Here is a 15,766-nt window from a genome sequence, read left to right as displayed (position 1 = left end):
CCACGCTTGGCTGTGTGTCTTTCCCTGTGCCAGGCCCTGATCCTAGATCGTGCCCAGTGGGACACCCGCCCCCCCCCACCATGCTCCCAGGCCTCGCTGGATCTCCAAGGTCCAGGGGTTGAAGTCCAGGCCCATGTCCCCACCCGGGCCCCCGCAAGAATACCACACGGAGAGGTTATGGTCACCAGCGACAAGTGCTTTACCAGGAAACACATGAGTCAGGGGAAGTTACATGGTGAGGTGGGGGGCAGTGGGGGTAGGGACGGTCCCCCCAAGTTGGCCTCAGCCAGTGACACCCCGGGACGCAGCCCCAGCCCCACTGTCTTCCCGCTGGAGGCTGCAACGGTTCATCTTCAGCTGAGTCAGCTGGATGTAGCGCAGGACGTTGGTGTCTGCAGGGGAGGTGGGCAGGGCATTATCTGCGTGTCCTGGGGCAGCAGGTGACATCTGCACCACCTCGGCTCACACTTCAAGGTCCCCGGCCTTCGGCGGCCCACCCCGCCACGGCTGGTAGAGCCAGAGCCCTTCTCCCAAAGCCCCAACCGAGCAAGCAGAGCAGGGTGTGTCACACGTCCACACTTCTGCATCTGCTGTGCCCTCTGCCAGGAATGCCTCTTCTCAGAGACTCCTGTCACACTTCTTACCCTCCAGTGATAACTGTAAGAAGCCTGTTCCCTCCAAACTGCTCAGCAGGGAAACTCATCTTGCCCCTGCTCCCACACCCTGTGTATGCACCTGCTGTGCTCCCTCTTCAGTGGCTCCTAATACAGAACTGAGTATTGTGTCTGCCGCCACCCCACCGCACACACACCCTATGACCTCCCACAGGGCAAGGAACAAGCCTCCAGCTCTGCCAACCCTGCCCCCTGCCAATCTCCTGGCACTGCCGGGAAACAGGTGAAAGAATAGGTGAGTGTGTGAACAGGTTAGTGAGTGAGTAGATGAATTAATTCAGGGGGAGGGGAAAATGGCGATGGGGGAGGGGGTTGCGAGTGGCCAGGGAAGTGGCTGAGTAGGTAAATGGGAAGCAGCAGGACGGGCTCAGGACGGAACAGATGAGAGGTGGTTGGGTGAACGCCAGAGGAACGAGGGGTGAGTGGGCGCGAACGAACGGCAGGTGAGTGGAGGAGTGGGTGTGCAAGGAGTAGATGGGTGGAGGCCGGACGTGGGGTGAGGGGTACAGCATTCATTGAAGCAGCTCTGCCCTGATCCTCCTGCCCTTGTTTCCTCCTCTCTAGCCCCTTTCCCTGCTCCCTCCCCGCCCCCTCACCTGTGGGTTCCCGGCTGCGGGCCTCCTGCAGGTAGCGCAAAGCACGTGCATAGTCGCCCAGGTGGTAGAAGGCAATGCCGGCGCGGTAGGTCGCCTTGAAGTTGCCCTGCTGCTTCTCCAGCACCTTGAGACAGTACTCGCGCACCCGCTCGTAGTTCACCAGCTCCGACTGCAGCAGGCAGGCTGCGGGGGCACCACGACCGACACTCGCAGAGCCTCTCGACACCCCAGGCCTCACCTGACCGCGAGGAGCCTGGCCTTCAGGCTGCGGAGGACCCCTTCCCTTTCCCACGGCTGAACCCGGCCTAAGGGATTGCTCAGGCCACCGGGGGCCGCCAAGCTTCTGACCAATCAAGACAGAATCAATCTGCACCGCCGCTAGAAGGCGCGAAAAACACAGACAGGGGCTCACAGGTGCTTAGCTGGGAGGTGTCTGTAGGGGAGAGTACTAAGGGTGATCTCAGAGGTGAGGGACGGGTCCTTGAATGGCTCATCCAAGGTAGGTTTTTCTCACCTGAGGTTCGCAGGTCGCAGCCCAAAGCCCATTTCCTGCATCCCAGCTCCTTCCATTCCCTGTGGTCCCCTAGACTTCCAACCCCTCTTCCTGATCAAGTTCTGAGGTCTCCCACCACAGACCCCAGCCCTAGCCCCTTGAAGCCTCCAGCCGCCCCCCCCCCAAGGCTTGACTAGTGCCTCTCACGTCCCACCCCTCTCACATATGCACCCTCTGCGCTCCCCGACGGCCCCGTACCAGTGAGAGAGTCATAACATTCCACCTCCGTGTTCTCCACCAGGCGCCGCTGCTCCTCGCTGAGGCGGGCTGGCCCTTGGCTGGTGGCGGGCCCGGGGGCGGGGGCGGGAGCGGGAGCGGGCAGGCCTCCAGGGCGGGCCCCCTGCGCCGCCTTCAGTTGCAGCAGTGCCCGATGATACTTGCCGATGGCTTCCCGGAACTTCTTCTCTCGGTAGCAGCGCTGACCCTCCGCCTTAAACGCCACGGCGGCCCGCAGGCTGCTGTCGAGAGCCGCACCCAGGCCCCCCGACGGCTCTGGGGCAGGACTGGACCGAGCCGACCCATGGCGGGGGCTGGGGCCCGGCGGGGAAAGGGCGGGAGGCGGGCACGGCGGAGGCTCCGGGGCAGCGCTGAGCATCAGCACCGGGGACAGCGCGCCGCGCTGCATTGTGGGAAACTCCTGCGGCCGCCGCTGCAGCTACCGCATCGCCCCCCCGCGGGGCTGGTCCCCATTCTTTCTCCGCCCCCGCACCTCCGGTAGCCGACTCCGGCTGCCCCCTATGGGTCTAGAGAAACCCCTCAAGACTTCCCCACTGTCTCCTTCAAATCCCTTCTTCGCACCCCCCTTACCCTCCCAATCCTCCTGCTTGCTCTCCTCTCCCATGCCCAAAGCTCCTAAACCTTTCTAGAAGGAAAGCACAAGTCTGGGAGAAAGAGCAGGAAGATGACAACCTCGTGGAAGGCTGGTTTTCAGACCGCTAGGCATTTGGCATATTGGATAAGAACACAGGCTATGGATGCAAGCTGCCCAGATTCAAATACCTGCTTATTTTCTCACTAGTTGTATGACTTAGATATATCACCTGAATTACCTGGAACTCTGTATCTTCATCAGTAACATGGGACTATGATAGCAACTTTGGAACCCATTCATTTATCTATGCAACAAACAAATATTCACTGATATCTTTCTGTGCCCAACTCTGGGGCTGGGTGATGCTGGGACATAGCAGGGACTGAGATAGCCTCAGATTCTACCCTCACTGGGTGGCTAGGGAAGTGGGGGAGGCAGACCAATGACCAGACAGTGGCAGCCCAGAGTGGGCTAGCCTGGGAAGTACAGGCAGCGGGGTCGGGGCTGGGACGCAGGAAGCACAACAGGCTCTGACGGCCCAGAGGAGGTACCCAGCATAGGCTGAGGTGGTGAGTGAAGACTTCCTGGAAGAGGGGAGAACTCGATGAACAAGAGAGATCTGCTTCTTGCCCTTATCGAGCTCGCTGTCTGGGTAGGAAAACCAGTGGGAAAGCAGTCAAGTGACAGCCCAGAGTGAGGAACACAATAATAAAAGAGTGTAGAGAAGGAAATACATGAGAGGCTTTCGAGAGAAAACCTGAGGGTGAATGACTGTCCTTCAACACTCCTTAGCTGCTTACTCAGTGGTGGGACCTTGGCCAAGCTCCTTGGTCTTCCTCCACCTTCCTTCTGTGTAACAGGGAGGTAACAAGTGAGCTTACTTCAGAGTAGCTGTAGGAACTGAATTATATTATGCATGTAAAGCACAGGGCCTGGTACAGTAATGGGCAAATAACAGCCAGTGTTTCTTATCGTCCATGAGACTGAGATATGTGGTCGTAAGTGCCTGACTCTGAGTCGGCATCCACATATAGTTGTTGAATAAATGAGTAACTATGTATTAGCACCATTACCCCCACCACACACACACCCCCAAGACCCTAGCTGGAGTCTCATTCCCAAGCACCAAGCCTGCATTTCCACTGTCCCCTCCCCCTCCCACTGCACATCCTTCCCCCGGAGGTCCCATGGCACCTTTCATCCCAACTGCAGTATCTGCTTCTATATTTTATTGTACTTTGCTGAGTCTCTCCCTGATCCCCAATCCTCCAAACTTGAACACCTCAGTGGTGAAAACTTCCTCCTCTCTGCACCTCCAAACCCAGGCTTGGTTAAGAGTCTAATATTCCCGAGATTGGATTCCAGAACAGCATTGGTCACCTTTCTGCACCTCGGGCATGTTTTTGTTTTAATTAAAAACTTGGAAACCCACTGATTCATAACAATTATTTTCTGAACACCTACCAAATGGCTAGGTGCTAGGGGTTCGGTAGAAACAGGGGACAACTGTACCTCACAATCCTGCTAGGATGCAATGCTAGCACATTCGCAACACCTACTAAGTGTCAGACACGGTCCTAAAGCTTTAGGTTTATGTTAACTCACGTCCTCATCACACCACCAAGAGGTCGGTATTATATTATACCTACCGACACTGTGGCACTTCAGAGGTTAAGTAAATCAGATCCCATTTAACAAACTCTTGCCATCAAAGGCCCATACTATCACAAACTGATGACCCTCACAGGCCAGTATATGTGATGTGTTAGATTTGTGCAACCGTTAAAAATATTGAATTAGTTGCCAGCATTAGAAGAGCAGAGATATTTATGGAATCACAGATTTTCAGCTTCCTTCGTGAACAAAATCTGAAAATCTGGCAACATCAAGGTAGCTAGCATTCCTCATGACTAGGACAGGCATTCTCAGTTTCTCACAGTCGCCATTGCTCCTAGCTTCTCCCCAACCCGAAGACCGAGTTTCCTTCGCTTGCATTGAGATTTTCCTCTCAGCATCCCTAACTCCCGCAAGCGTTTGCGTTAGGGATCCCCGTTTTGTCCCGCTCCGCGGTGCTTGCGGAAGCCCGCCACTGCCCCCTGGCGGCGGAGTCCAGAATTCTCACCGCGTCTCCCAGCAGCCATTAAGGGACTTGGTGAGAACATCCAATCAGATGGGTGGGAAGCCCGGGAAGTGACCAATCAAAAGCGACAGAGGGGCCAGAATTCGACCACTGAGGATAGAGAGCGCTCGGAATAAAAAACTCTTTTATTGAAGTGGGAGACAGACGCACAAAGAGAGTCTTTTTTTGCTGGGGTCTCGGGGCTCAGGGAGGCCCGGCCGGGGGGTGGCGGAGCAGGCGGGCGGCGACGAGGCTGGTGCCCTGGCGTTGGGGCCGCGCGTACTTGAGGAAGATGGCGGCGAGGCCGGGCGCAGGGCCTCGGAGCGCGGCGCGGACCATGCACGGCTCGACCGGGCCCAGCTCCGCCCGGCTGCGGCGGAGAGACGGAGAAACAGAGATGAGGCAGGGGTAGCGGGGAATAGGAGACGACCTGTCCTCGGAGCTTGGGGCTCGAGGCTGAGAAGACAAGCTGACTTGGGTCCCCGAGGACTTCTCAGGAGTTCTCTCGAGGTCGGACACGCGGTCCATCATCTAGAGTGACTGGAGGGCGCCGACGAGGGGCAGACCCCCTATTTTTCCCTCAGAGCGCGGCTATGGGAGAGCCAGGACCCGCGGAGAGGGAAGGACTGGGGCTGAGGATGGGCAGACAGACATCCAGCTCTACCCTAGGGCACGGGCTGGAGGAAAAGATGATTCACCCTGCCCCGCGGTGGCGTGGTTAACAAGGAGATGAGGGACTCCAAGCAGCTAAAGGGACACCAATTCGTGGCCAGGAAGGGAGCTAAGGGACTCGAGGCTGGCCGACCTCTCGTTCTCAACCCTGGAACGCAGTTAGAACATCTTCTGGGCCTGAGGAGATCCTATTTTTCACCCTGGGGCAAGGTTAAGGGCCCCCACATCTGAACAAACACCCCAGTCTCTCAGACACCCCCAGAGAAAAGCAAATGGGACCCCCCCAGACGAGGCAGACACCCCATTCTCTCTCGCACCCAGCAAACAAGTCTAGCCGCACCCCAGTCCCCAGCCCCCCGCACACACACCTAATTGTCTCACATTCTCTGAGACGGGAAAGACGGCGACCCAGAATGTAGGCCCTGAAGCCACAGAGAACCTCCGCCGCGGCCATACCTGTAAAGCGCCGGCTCGGGCCCGGAACCCGCCCCGTGGAGCACCCGGTGTGCCAGGCTCAGTGCTGCAGCGGCACGGCGACCCGGCTCCCATCCTGCTGCCTCGGCCTCCAGCAGAGACAGCTCCAGGAAGTAAGTGGCAAGTAGCAACACCTGCCATTGTGGCGGGGCGCAATCAAGTCACGCCCCTTCCCATGCAGGCCACGCCCCTAGCCGCGCAGGTCACGCCCCTGCCCCGCGCACCTGGGGGCCGCTCCGGGCCAGCGCAGCAAGCAGCCCGAGGCAAAGTAGCGGGCCCGGGTGGTGCAGCCGGAAATCCAAGCGGCTCAGGATGCGGCGCTCCGCGCACAGAAGCTCGGCCCGCGAGAAGGAGCCATCGCCCAGGAGGCAGAGGGAGGCGGGCTGGGAATTGGGGGGAAAGAGGTGGAGGAATCTTGAACCCCGGCTCGTTACTCCCTGCCCTTGAGCTCCTGGGATCGGTTCAGTCCCTGTGCTGGACCTCAGTTTCCTGGTCTGTAAAATGGGGCCATTGATTTGTTGTCTGGAAATCGTGGGAAGCAGAGGCTTCAGAGTCAGATAGACTTGGTTCCCGAGCTCAAACCTTACCATTTACTCTCTGCGTGACATGGACATCCACTGAAGCTCTCTGAGATTCAGTTTCTTCATCCATAAAACGGAGATGTTACTCCCTACTTCACCAGGCAGTTCTGATACGGCACTGAGTTTATGCATGTTAACTATAACTACTCAAGAAGGACTATAGGGGCTTCCCTGGTGGCGCAGTGGTTGAGAGTCCGCCTGCCGATGCGGGGGACACGGCTTCGTGCCCGGTTCGGGAGGATCCCACATGCCGCGGAGCGGCTGGGCCCGTGAGCCATGGCTGTTGAGCCTGCGCGTCCGGAGCCTGTGCTCCGCAACGGGAGAGACCACAACAGTGACAGGCCCGCGTACCGCAAAAAAAAAAAAAAAAAAAAAAAAGGACTATAACTACTCTAACTATTCAAGACTGAGTTCAAGTCCCAAATGCTTGCCTTTGGGCAAATGTCTTCCTCTCTCTGGGCCTCAGTCTCTTCCTCTGTTAAAGGGACACACTGGTAGCCTCTACCACAGGCAGACATGCTGGGATTCCAAGAGTAGGTAAAGTGCTCGCTTGGCACACAGTAGGCATTTAATCTGTGATGCGGCGAGGAAGGGCTCCACCCTCCCAAGCCCCGCCCCGGGAGTACCTCTGGAAGCACGCACTCTTCCATTTTGCACGCCACGAACAGGCAGGCCACGCCCAGCAGCTGCAGGCGGTGTAGGCGCACTCGGCCCGCGCCTAGGTAGGAATCGAGCAGGTGCACGGCCAGGTAGAGCGTGTCCCCCGCCAGGCCCAGGTACTCCTGGGGAGAGGCGCAGGTAATCACCACGGTTCTAGGATGCTACGCAGGCCCAGCCCTTTCTCCCTCCCCATTACGTACGTGAACCTGCACTAGCCAGTCCACCACTAGCGCGCGCATCTCTGGGGTCACGGTGCGGGGCAGGGCCCTCCGGGTCAGCGCGCGGCACACCTGGGGTCGGGCAGGAACGGCCTCACTCTCCTCACCTGTGCCTCGGCTTCTCTCCCGGGCTCCAGCCCTGGGTGCAGCAATCTCCTCGCACCAGTTGGATGTCCCGAGTGCCACACACAAACTGGCCTCCGACGTCCCCTCCGAATATGCTCTTCCGTGTCCCCATCTAGAACCCTGGACGCCTCACTTTCCATCTCTCCAGTCTAGCCCCCATGGCCACAGGACTTCCTGAGCATCTCCTCCCGGGTTCCCAGACTCCAATCTTAGTCACCAAGCCTCAACCCATCCTCCTCAGAGCACCCAGAGGGTATAAATCTGACCAAGGAACTCCCCTGCTTAAAACCCTTCCTTGGCTTTCAGTACCCTTAGGAGAAAATCCCAGTTGCTCTCAGACTCTCTCAGGCCCTGCTCCAACATCACCTCTTCCCTCTCTCCCCTCACAACCCACACTCCTACTCCAGCGTTCTTTTGACCCTAGACTATGCCAAGCTCATTCCTACCTCAGGACCTTTGCACTTATGTACCGGCCATTCCCTCCAGCTGAAATGGTCATTCCCCACTCCTTGCATTGCTGACTTCTCGGTCATTCCAGTCTCAGCTAAAATTTCCCTGACTTTTTCTATACTTTTCCTTGCACCCCATCATCTCTATCTCATTGCTTTATTTTCTTCATAGTATTTCAGTCTGGAGATACCCTGTGTTTCCTTGAATGTTTTGTCTTTTTGCCCCACTAGACTGCTGGCACCACGAGGGCAGGGATTTCTGTTCAGATCACAGCTGTGTCTTGGTTCCTAACAGAGACCCTGACCCAGGAGAGGTGCTCACAAGATGTTTGTTAAATAAACACATCCCTTCAGTGTTTCTTCTGGCAGTGCCTGTCTCAGGCAGTTAACTGTGGACCACCGTGGCCTGTGTTTGGTTTTTGTGGCCCTTCTGAAATTATCACCTGCATTTTTTTGTCTCCCCACAGTGAGGACAGACTATCTCATGTTGTCCATCGCAGCATCCCCAGTGCCTAGAACATGCTCAGAAACATTTGTTATAACTCGCTAAATAGTTGGTAAGTGAGTAAATGTGAGGTACAAGTACGAGAGGTTATGCAATACCAAAGGAGGGGCTGCAGACAGCCTGGGGGAGACGGGAAAGGGCATTCCTGGCAGTGGAAACCACACAGGTAACAGTGCGAGAGAAAAGCCAAGTTGTGGGTGGCAGTGGTGTAAAAGCTGCAAAGTCGGGTGGGAAGCGAGGTGAGAGGCTGGCGAGGTGGGAGTTAGGGAACGCTTGCTGAGTGGGCGTTGGGCGAGCGAGTCAGCTTTGGCTTCCTCTAACCCGACAGCCTCTGCTGCCCTTCAGGGATGTGGGCGGCGCCAGAGTTGCCCAAAGCCCGCTGGTCCACGAGTGTCCCGCCCCGGTCCCACTCACCATGACTTCGGCGAAGATATCCCCGGCGTACTCACGTTCTCCCTCCAGCCCCAGCGCGCTCAGAGCCTCCTCCAGCCCCGGCGGCGCGCGCGGCCCGGGGGGCCTCTCCGGGCATCCTGGGGAGGCCCTCCTGCCCGCGGGGACGCCGTCGGGGACTGGGGTGCTCCGAGGCTCGGGATCGAGGTGGGCAGTTGGACTCTGCAAGGGAGAGGGGGTGGAGTCAGGGCCTGGAGAAAGGCCCAAGCCAGGAGGTGGGAACCTGGCTCCTGTATCTCACCAGCATCCTTCAGGCTGGAGTCAAGGGCCAAGCCGAACTCCCGCCTCTTCCCGCTGGAGCTGAGGACCCGCGGTGGGCGCTTTAAATGCGCCTGGGCGCATGCGCGCTGAGCACGCCTCACCTGGGCAGGCGCACAGGCAATGGCGAATGCTACGCGGGCTGGCTCTGCACCCTCCAAACCTTCTAGGTCAGACAGCTGGATCAAATCCTCTTCCTGCTACTTACTATATGACTGACGCAGGCCCTCTGAGCCTCACTCTCCTGAGCTATAAAGTAAGGATTTGAAAACTTAGCCGACAGAGTTATCCTGAGGAATTTGTAAGATGGTTTAAGTGTCCAGCACAGGGATTAATACAGTTAAAGCTCAAGGCATGGGAGCTATAAGATCACATAACAAATATTAATAGAGGGCCTCTGTCCCCTGTAGTGGGTATTCAGGGATGAGCAAACCACCTGTGGTCGCTGCCTTTACCAAGCCCACAGCCTACCGTGGAGGTGACGGGCACAAGTCACCGGCGATCGGTCTGGACTAGTGCAGCGGCCTCTTTACTGCTCTCCCTGTACCCATCCTCTATAGTCTGCTCCCCACATGCAGTTGGAAATGACCCTGTGACACCTAATAAGTCAGATCACACTCTGCCTCTCTTCAGAACATGTGGCTCCCATATCCCTCAAGTTTAAAGTCCAAGTGGCCCTATATTAGCTTCCCATCCCAAACACACCTTTGAGCTCATCTCCTATCCCCCTCACTCATTCCTCTCCCACCACACTGGCCTCCTGGCTCATCCTCACCCACACCAGGCACAGTCCTACCTCAGGGCCTTTGCACCGGCTATTCCCTCTGCGTGGAACCTCTTCTGTCAGAGATCCTTCATTTCCTGTAAAGTGTTTACTCAGATGTTACCTTCTCCATAAAAAGTGCCATCCTAAGCATTTCCTGTTCCCATTCTTTCGATGCACTTATTCTCTTCTTAGCACTTACTGCTTTATTTATTGTCTCCCTCCTGACTAGAATGTGAACCCCATGAGGGCAGGGCTTATCTAGTTTTTTGTTTTTCATTGCTGTATTCTCAGTGCCTAGAACAGGGCTTAGCACATAGTCGGTACTCAAACGTTTGTTGAATGAATGAATGAACAGGCTGGATGTAATTTTTATTTTTTAAAATTTATTATTATTATTTTTTTTTTTTTTTTTTTTGCGGTACGCGGGCCTCGCACTGTTGTGGCCTCTCCCGTTGCCGGAGCACAGGCTCCGGACACGCAGGCTCAGCGGCCATGGCTCACGGGCCCAGCCGCTCCGTGGCATGTGGGATCTTCCCGGACCGGGGCACGAACCCGTGTCCCCTGCATCGGCAGGCGGACTCTCAACCACTGTGCCACCAGGGAAGCCCTGGATATAATTTTTAAATGATCTGGAAGGGCCTCTTTGAGGAGGTGATGTTGAAACTGAAACCTGTAAGAGGAGGAGCCAGAAACACAAAGAGAGGGGAGAATATCCCAGGTGGAGTGAACAGCAGGAGCAAAGGCCCTGAGGTAGGAAAGCTTGCTATTTTCAGGCACTGAGAGGTCAGTGAGACTGGAAAAGTGAGCAGAGAGAAGAGTGTGAGATCCCAGACCACTGGCCTTCTGTCATACTTAAAATAAAACAAACTCCTTACCTTCAGCACAAGGTCCTTTGGGCACATTGTTACCTCTCTAAACTCATTTCCTTCTACTCTCCCCATTCCTCAGTCTTTCTGAAATACCCTGTCTTCTTTATGTTCCCCAAACACATCAGACACCTGCCTGCCTCAGGACCTTTGCACTTGCTGTTCCCTTTGCCTGAACCCCTGATGAGAACCTGGATATTTATATGCTCAGAGTATCTCTACACAGTACAGGCAGACCTCAGAGACAGTGCAGGTTTGGTTCCAGACCACCCCAGTAAAGCAAATATCACAATAAAGTGAGTCACACACAATTTTTTTGGTTTCCCAGTGCACATACAAGTTGTGTACACTATACTGTAGTCTATCAAGTGTGCAATTGTATTATGTCTAAAGAAACAATGTGCATACCTTCATTTTAAAATGCTTTATTGAAAAAAAATCACACACACACGAAACAACAAAAGAAAAACAAAAAACACGCTAACCATCATCTGACAGTACAGGGTTGCCACAAACCTTCAATTTGTAAAACATGCCATATCTGCCAAGTGCAACAAAGCAAAACACAATAAAATGAGATATGCCTGTACGAAATAACTACAAAGGGAAAGTAGTAACTTTACAGAGGAGAAATCTGACAGACGCCACCTTAACCAAGGAATCAAAGTCATCACCAGGAATAGGACAGATCACCTCATGTGCCTCCTGATAGGATGCACCGAGAGGGGCATCTCATTTTGGGGAATTCCTTTCAAAAACAGCTTACATATAACCACAAGGAGACATCAGGCAACAAACTCTGAGGAGCATTCTGCAAAATAACTGCCCTGTAAGCTTCAAACCAGACAACTGAATGCAACGTGTGAGCCTGGACTCAGTCATTAGCCAGGACTTTTCTTTTGTATTTGGGAACATTAATGCGACCATCAGTAAAATCTGATCAAGGTCCAAGAGAAAAGCATTGTATCAATGTTAATTTCCTGACCTTGATAACTGGACCGTGATTATGTAAGAGAATGGTCTTGTTTTGGGACAGATACATAAATATCGGGGCGGGGGGATAAAGTCAGTGTAGCATATCACGGAGAACCTGCGTGAAGGGTAGATGAAAATTTTTCGTACTTTTTAAAAATTAAATTTGGAGATTTATGGAAAGTTGCAAAGAGAGGACAGAGTCCCCATATACCCAGACCCAGTTTCCCCTATTAACATTTTCGTGTGGTCTTGTCACAATTTAATGAACCAATAGGGACACAGTATTATTCAAGTCCACGCACTATTCACATTTCCTGACTTTTTACCTAATGTCTTCTCTGTCCCAGGACCCCATTCAGGACACCACATTACATTTAGTCTTCATGCTTCCTAAGGCTTCTCTTGGCTGTGACAGCTTCTCAGGTTCTCCTTGTTTTGAACAACCTTGACAGTTCTGAGAACCAGTGGTCGGGTCTTGTGCAGAACATCTCTCAGCTGGAATTTTCCTGATGTGTGTTTTCTCTTTATTAGACTGAGAGTGTATGTTTCAGGAAGACCCCAGAGGTAAAGTATCATCTAATCGCCTCCTATAGGAGGTACACATTGCCGACATGATTCACCACTTGACGTTGACCACCTGCCTGATGCAGCTCCACTTTCTCCACTAAACAGTTGCCTTCCCCCCTTTCCATACTGTACTCTTTGGAAGCAAGTCACTTTGCAGTCCATACCAAAGGAGTGGGGGCCATGTTTCCCCTCTTTGAAGGCAGACTATTTACAGGTATTATCTGGAATTCTGTACAGATATGTCTGTTCTCACCATTTGTCGTTTATATCAGCACAGACTCATTTATTTTACCCCTTGGGTATAACCCAATACTATGCTATTTATTGTCGCTCAAATTGCTTTCAGCTGTGGCCACTGGGGGCTCTTTCCCATTGGCTCCTGTGTCCCTTCAACGCCCCCTCAGTGAGGGTATGGTTTGGTTCTAGTAGGTCCTTATTTTCGGGCACAAGATGTTCGGGTTCATCTTGTACATTTTCTGCTCCAGTCCTAGAATCACTGTGGTACTATTTTTAAAGTTTCAAAGTTTTCAACGAGTCTGCAATTATCTCAAAATTAAAGTTAAAAATATGTGAATCGCTACACTTTTGGGGAAAGCTATCTGGCATGTATTAAAATACAGCAACTCTAGAATGTAGGCCACAAAAACTTAAAAAGCACAAGCGCGATAAGATGGATTGTTACACTGTCAAAGGTTTATTACAGCACTGCTGGTGGCAGCAAACGAACTGGAAGCCAAGTAAATTCTTGTCGACAGGGGGCAGCTGAATCAGTCGAGGCACATCCAACCCGAGAAAGCAGAGAAAGCTCGTGAAGCGGCTGGAGGCATGACAAGTGTCCACGAGGAGTCCCCCAAATGCAGAAAAGTGGCTCAGAGAGGAGGATCTCATTTCTACCAATGACCCAGCAAGCCTACTGATGTACATATGCTGGCAGGAGGTGGGGGGAGGGGTAAGATGCAGCAATACAGAGCCCAGCAGCTTGATGACCTCAGCTGGGAGGAAAGAGTTATGCAGACAGAGGGACAGCCTTTCACGGCACTGTGTCCACTGGCACAGGGGTAACATGAGGACCAGAATGACTCACTCAAGGCCTGGGGGCGGTTTTGAGTTTCCTCCTCCTTTCACAAAACTTGTGAAACTGTCTAAATGCATATGAGAAAAGACAGATCTAGTCAAAATTTAATTTTCCTAATTGGTAAAATTTATTAAAACACTCCCCTCTAAAACTCCCTATTTGGGAAAAGTTCTCCTACCGAAAAAAGAAGCACCACTACATCTGCAGATATACATTCAACTGAGGGCAGCAGCTGAGGAACCCGTGGGAGGTCTCCGTGGACTGTTAAGACAACCACTAACTGGCTGAGGTAGATACGGGGGTGGACCCACACGAAGGTCTGAGTGACAGTGTGGTGTGACAAGAAAATCTAGCACCGGTCACCTCCAGGGGCTGGACAAGAGGGAAGAGTAAAAGGCTTTTCTTTTCAATTAATTTTTATTGGAGTATAGTTGCTTTTAAAAGGCTTTTCTTTATAAGCCTCTCTGACGTTTATCATATGACCACCAGGACACACTTTTGTAACTCAATTCATAATAAAGTCCATATGAAGTTAGAAAACAAAAAAAATTCCTTGAGTCCTGGTTGTAGCATCTGACTTTTCCTCTACCCCCATTTACAATCTCAAAGCCTCCGTGTGTGTGAAGGCCTACACCTTCCGGCAAAATCTGACGTTAAATTCACCTGTGCCGGGGCTCTGCAGGGGCAGCCCTGGCCCTGGGGTCTGAGAGGAGTGACTCAAGCATGGTGACTCCAGGACTAAAGGGACAGGTGCCAGAGGGGTCCCAGAGCTGTGAAGGCTGTAACCCAACCTGAGGTGCTCCCAGCCGACCGCCACCACACACCCCATTGATCCACCAAGGGCTGTGTATCAGAATTGGGGGCCATAGGTAAGATGGGGTGAGCAGGCAGTGCCCCCCGGTTCCAGGGCTCAAGGGCCACAGGAAATGAGTCCTCTCCCTCCCACACCCACTCCAGGGCCCAGCGACACCACGCACCCCTTCCACCCCCATCTCTCCACCCCACCTCTTTCTTCCCAAGCAGCTTCCGAGGGACTGCAATGGTCTCTGTCCACTGTACCCCCTGCCCAGGCGCCTTCCCCAAACCCTTGGGCAGCTTCCGCCCAGCGGCGCCCCCCCCCCACCCTGAGCTTGTGCACACCTCCCCCACTCCTCGTGGCTCCCAGGCCCTGGGGTCAGAAGGGCGGGAGCTGGAGGCAGCTGAGCCCCGGGGCCAGACTCCGGAAGCAAGGAAAGGCCCGGGGGCTGGGCCCCAGGCTGAAATGAGTGTCTTTATTGCTTGTACCGTACAAACACGAGGGATGCGGACAGGCCGGTGGGAGGAGGGAGAACTGTCAGGTTAAGGACATACACACACAGACAGGAAAAGTCAGAACCCACCCACCCAAACCAACCCCCCACCCCACCCCAGAATGTCTCTCTGTGACCTACCTACAGAAGGTGGGCTGAGGTGATCAAAACCACAGAAACTAAATCCCAAACCCCAGAGATGCTGGGGGGAACGGGGCAGGGGGGACAGGGCAACAAGTAGACCTCAGGTGTGGCTCCCCTGCTAGGCTAGCACCCCTCCCCCTCGGGGTGAAATGCTTGAGCCAGGGGCGGGGCCCGAGCCCACACACACCACGCACACTCGAGGCCGGGACTCGCTTGCCCTCGCACACACATACCCAACACACATGCACACACACACACCCCACGTACATCTGCATCCCAGATGCACAGGCACGCCCACAGACACACACAGCCTGAGGCACGCACGTTGAGTGCCCACAGCACTGACACGTTCACCTTAAGGCTGCAGAACGCGGGGCCCGGAGAGGGGGAAGGAGTGAGGTGGCCTGGAGCCTCCCTTCTCAGAGGCCCCTACCTCGGTTCGTACCAGACACCCAGCCCCACCCACTCTTCGACCCAAGTCCACCGGGCCCAATACTGTCTCGGTGCGAGATGTGTAACAGCCGAGGCTGGCGCCCCTCCACCCCAGGCAGAGAGAAGGGGGAGATCCCGGCCCCCATCCTCAGAAGGGCCGGGGCCAGGCTCGGGCTCCAGCAGGAGGTAAGGAACGGGGCTGGTGGGTGGGGAAGCCAGCCCCCAGATCCTCCTCCTGCCTCATCCCCAGGGTCAGAAGAGCAGCTTAGGGGATGGGGGAAGACAGGGCCAGGAGGCAGCGCCCATCCCCCGGGCCCCCTCCCGGTTCCCCACAGGGTAGAGCAGGCCCCCTCCCCACGAGGGAGTCCTGAACCCCCAATCCTGCATGCGGCTTCCAAAGGCCCTCGCCTACTCCCGCACCTCCGATCCCTGGACATTATTGCTTTTCCGCCCCCATGGGAGAAGGAGGCTGGACTGCCCCACGCCAGGCCACTCCTCGCCTAACG

At 54.6% G+C, this 15,766-nt stretch overlaps 2 protein-coding genes across 2 annotated transcripts; both read right to left on the bottom strand.

The window, feature by feature from the left end:
• Nucleotides 1-175: 175 nt before the first annotated feature.
• On the bottom strand, nucleotides 176-2,456 carry TTC9B (tetratricopeptide repeat domain 9B). Its single transcript, XM_065899243.1, has 3 exons — nucleotides 2,022-2,456; nucleotides 1,271-1,453; nucleotides 176-392 (listed from the first exon to the last, which is right to left on the bottom strand). Exons 1-3 carry the CDS (start codon nucleotides 2,446-2,448, stop codon nucleotides 283-285), a joined length of 720 nt encoding a protein of 239 aa, XP_065755315.1. The 5' UTR covers nucleotides 2,449-2,456; the 3' UTR covers nucleotides 176-282.
• A 2,501-nt stretch (nucleotides 2,457-4,957) lies between these two features.
• Nucleotides 4,958-10,814, bottom strand: CCNP (cyclin P). The gene is made up of 8 exons (XM_065898315.1): nucleotides 10,788-10,814; nucleotides 9,130-9,250; nucleotides 8,853-9,079; nucleotides 7,341-7,430; nucleotides 7,107-7,262; nucleotides 6,124-6,282; nucleotides 5,882-6,033; nucleotides 4,958-5,123 (listed from the first exon to the last, which is right to left on the bottom strand). Exons 1-8 carry the CDS (start codon nucleotides 10,812-10,814, stop codon nucleotides 4,958-4,960), a joined length of 1,098 nt encoding a protein of 365 aa, XP_065754387.1.
• Between the last annotated feature and the right edge of the window lie 4,952 nt (nucleotides 10,815-15,766).

Source organism: Phocoena phocoena, chromosome 20 (genome assembly GCF_963924675.1).
Source record: "Phocoena phocoena chromosome 20, mPhoPho1.1, whole genome shotgun sequence".
Classification (NCBI taxonomy): Eukaryota; Metazoa; Chordata; class Mammalia; order Artiodactyla; family Phocoenidae; genus Phocoena; species Phocoena phocoena.
The sequence above is the reverse complement of the archived record's forward strand: the minus strand, read 5'-3'. Positions and strand labels throughout refer to the sequence as shown.